The sequence below is a fragment of the Mastomys coucha genome, unplaced genomic scaffold, assembly GCF_008632895.1.
Source record: "Mastomys coucha isolate ucsf_1 unplaced genomic scaffold, UCSF_Mcou_1 pScaffold1, whole genome shotgun sequence".
Taxonomy (NCBI): domain Eukaryota; kingdom Metazoa; phylum Chordata; class Mammalia; order Rodentia; family Muridae; genus Mastomys; species Mastomys coucha.
The window spans coordinates 53,638,970-53,640,873 of NW_022196891.1; the positions used below are offsets into that span (position 1 = coordinate 53,638,970).

The 1,904-nt window shown below is 42.1% G+C and overlaps 1 protein-coding gene across 2 annotated transcripts in view; it reads right to left on the reverse strand.

Annotated features, from left to right (window-relative positions):
- Soat1 (sterol O-acyltransferase 1) overlaps positions 1-1,904 on the reverse strand; it is a 50,605-nt gene that overhangs the window by 31,051 nt on the left and 17,650 nt on the right. For both annotated transcript variants that reach the window (XM_031385681.1, XM_031385687.1), the window contains exon 3: positions 1,495-1,553. In XM_031385681.1, the coding sequence (XP_031241541.1) occupies positions 1,495-1,553 (59 nt within the window). The remainder of the gene's footprint in view (positions 1-1,494; positions 1,554-1,904) is intronic.

A 1,904-nucleotide genomic window follows, 5' to 3' on the forward strand; every position in this document is an offset into this window, starting at 1 on the left:
AAAAAAAAAAAAAAAAAAGTGGATTCTCCACCTGTGGGTTGCACACCACAGGAGTCAGACATCAGAGATTTACATTACAATTCATAACAGTAGCAAAAATATAGTTATGAAGTAGCAAAGAAATAATGTTATGGTTAGGGGTCACCACAGCATGAGGAACTATATTAGCTACCCAGCCACAGCATTGGAAAGTTGAGAACCTCAGCCTTAAGTATGATGTGTGGAGGATAATCTATCAATGTTGAAAACCTCAGCCTTAGAGAATGCTGGGTGGAGGATAATCTACCAATGTTGAGAACCTCAGCCTTAGTGTGCTGGGTGGAGGATAATCTATCAATGTTAAGCAAATAGGGTCTTGTGCTAATAGTTCTAGTGATAGCATCATCCAAGGTTCAAGAAAGTGCAAGGCTTCAAATAGATTAAAATAAAAGGGAACAGCGTCCTCCTAGCCTTGAGAGTTAATTACAAGACTAGAACTGGTCATTGCACACTGAGTACAACTTCAATTTTGTCAGTAAGCTTTGCTAGTGATCTCATTGGAAAAGGGAAAAGTTTAACAAAGTCAAAATAAAATCACACATCTTTAGAAAACTTAATGGCACTGCTGAGCCTATATGGTTCATGGGGCAGTCTGTCCACATTTAAAATGGCTTCATACTAGTTTTTAAAATTATTTCTCCTTCCCTGACAGGTAATTAGCTTCTAGATTCAGAACATTTAATATGAACAGATGCAGTGAGAACCATAGCAGGTGTTTTCACAGTGCACTCACACGCACACATGCACACTCACACCTTCACACTCACACCTGCACACACATTCACACACACCTGCACATGCACACCTTCACACTCACATGCACACCTGCACCAGCTGCTCTCAGGGTTCACCACTGCAAAGATTTGCTTGTAAAGCCAGATGATGACACTGATGGAGAGAACCAGAGAGAAGGACAATATGTATTCTTATGTGGGATGACAAAGTGACATCTTCTTTTCCTGTTCACAGCAAGATCTAACTTATAAGAAAGGCAAGTAATTCTTTAATGAGTAGGATGAGGTGGCAGGCACTTGTAATCCCAGTACCGGGGAGACGGAGGTGGGAGGAGCTACAGTTGCAGGCCTGGATTAGACTGGGAGTCTCAAAAAATTAAAAATAAATAAAAACAAAAATGGGGCCGGGCCAGTGAAATGGCTCAGCTGGTAAAAGTGAGTGCTGGCAAACTTGGCGTCTCAAGTTCAATTCCCAGGACCCACATCGGAAAGAGCTGACTCTGCTAAGTTGCTGTCCAACCTCCACATATGTGCTCAACACATACACACAATAACAGCAATAAAATAAAGCAAAAAGCAGAGGGTGAGGGTCAGGGACTCCAGGTCAGTCCTGGGCTACATGAGAAGTTGTCTAAAATAATGAAATAAAATAAAGCCTAACTAAATACATGAGGAATATTTACAATGTTACTTTACTGAAAAAATAAAAAAAGATACTTACCTCCGCCTCTGCTGCCAACTGCCTCTTCTTAGCTATCAACTGTTTCATGGCAATGTGGCCTACGGGAAATAAGAACAACTGGACGGTTAAAACGGAGCCTTAAGTTGACTGTCTAGCAGCAGTAGACCATTAAGTTGAAAGCAAGCAAACATAAAGACGAGTGCATGCACCATGGTGCAAACACAACAGAGCCCTCAAGTGGAAGCTCTGCAGTCTAGGATGGCTGCACGTACAGCTATGAGTCCACTTCTGGCAAGGTGAGAAACTAGGCCCCAGAACAGATCCTTACTGGAGACTACGAAGATACTGAACAAAATATTAAGAATGAAAAAACTTGCTTTTAAGGCTCACTGCTGGGACTGCAGGTTTGAAGGCTCACTGCTGGGACTGCAGGTTTGAAGGCTCACTGC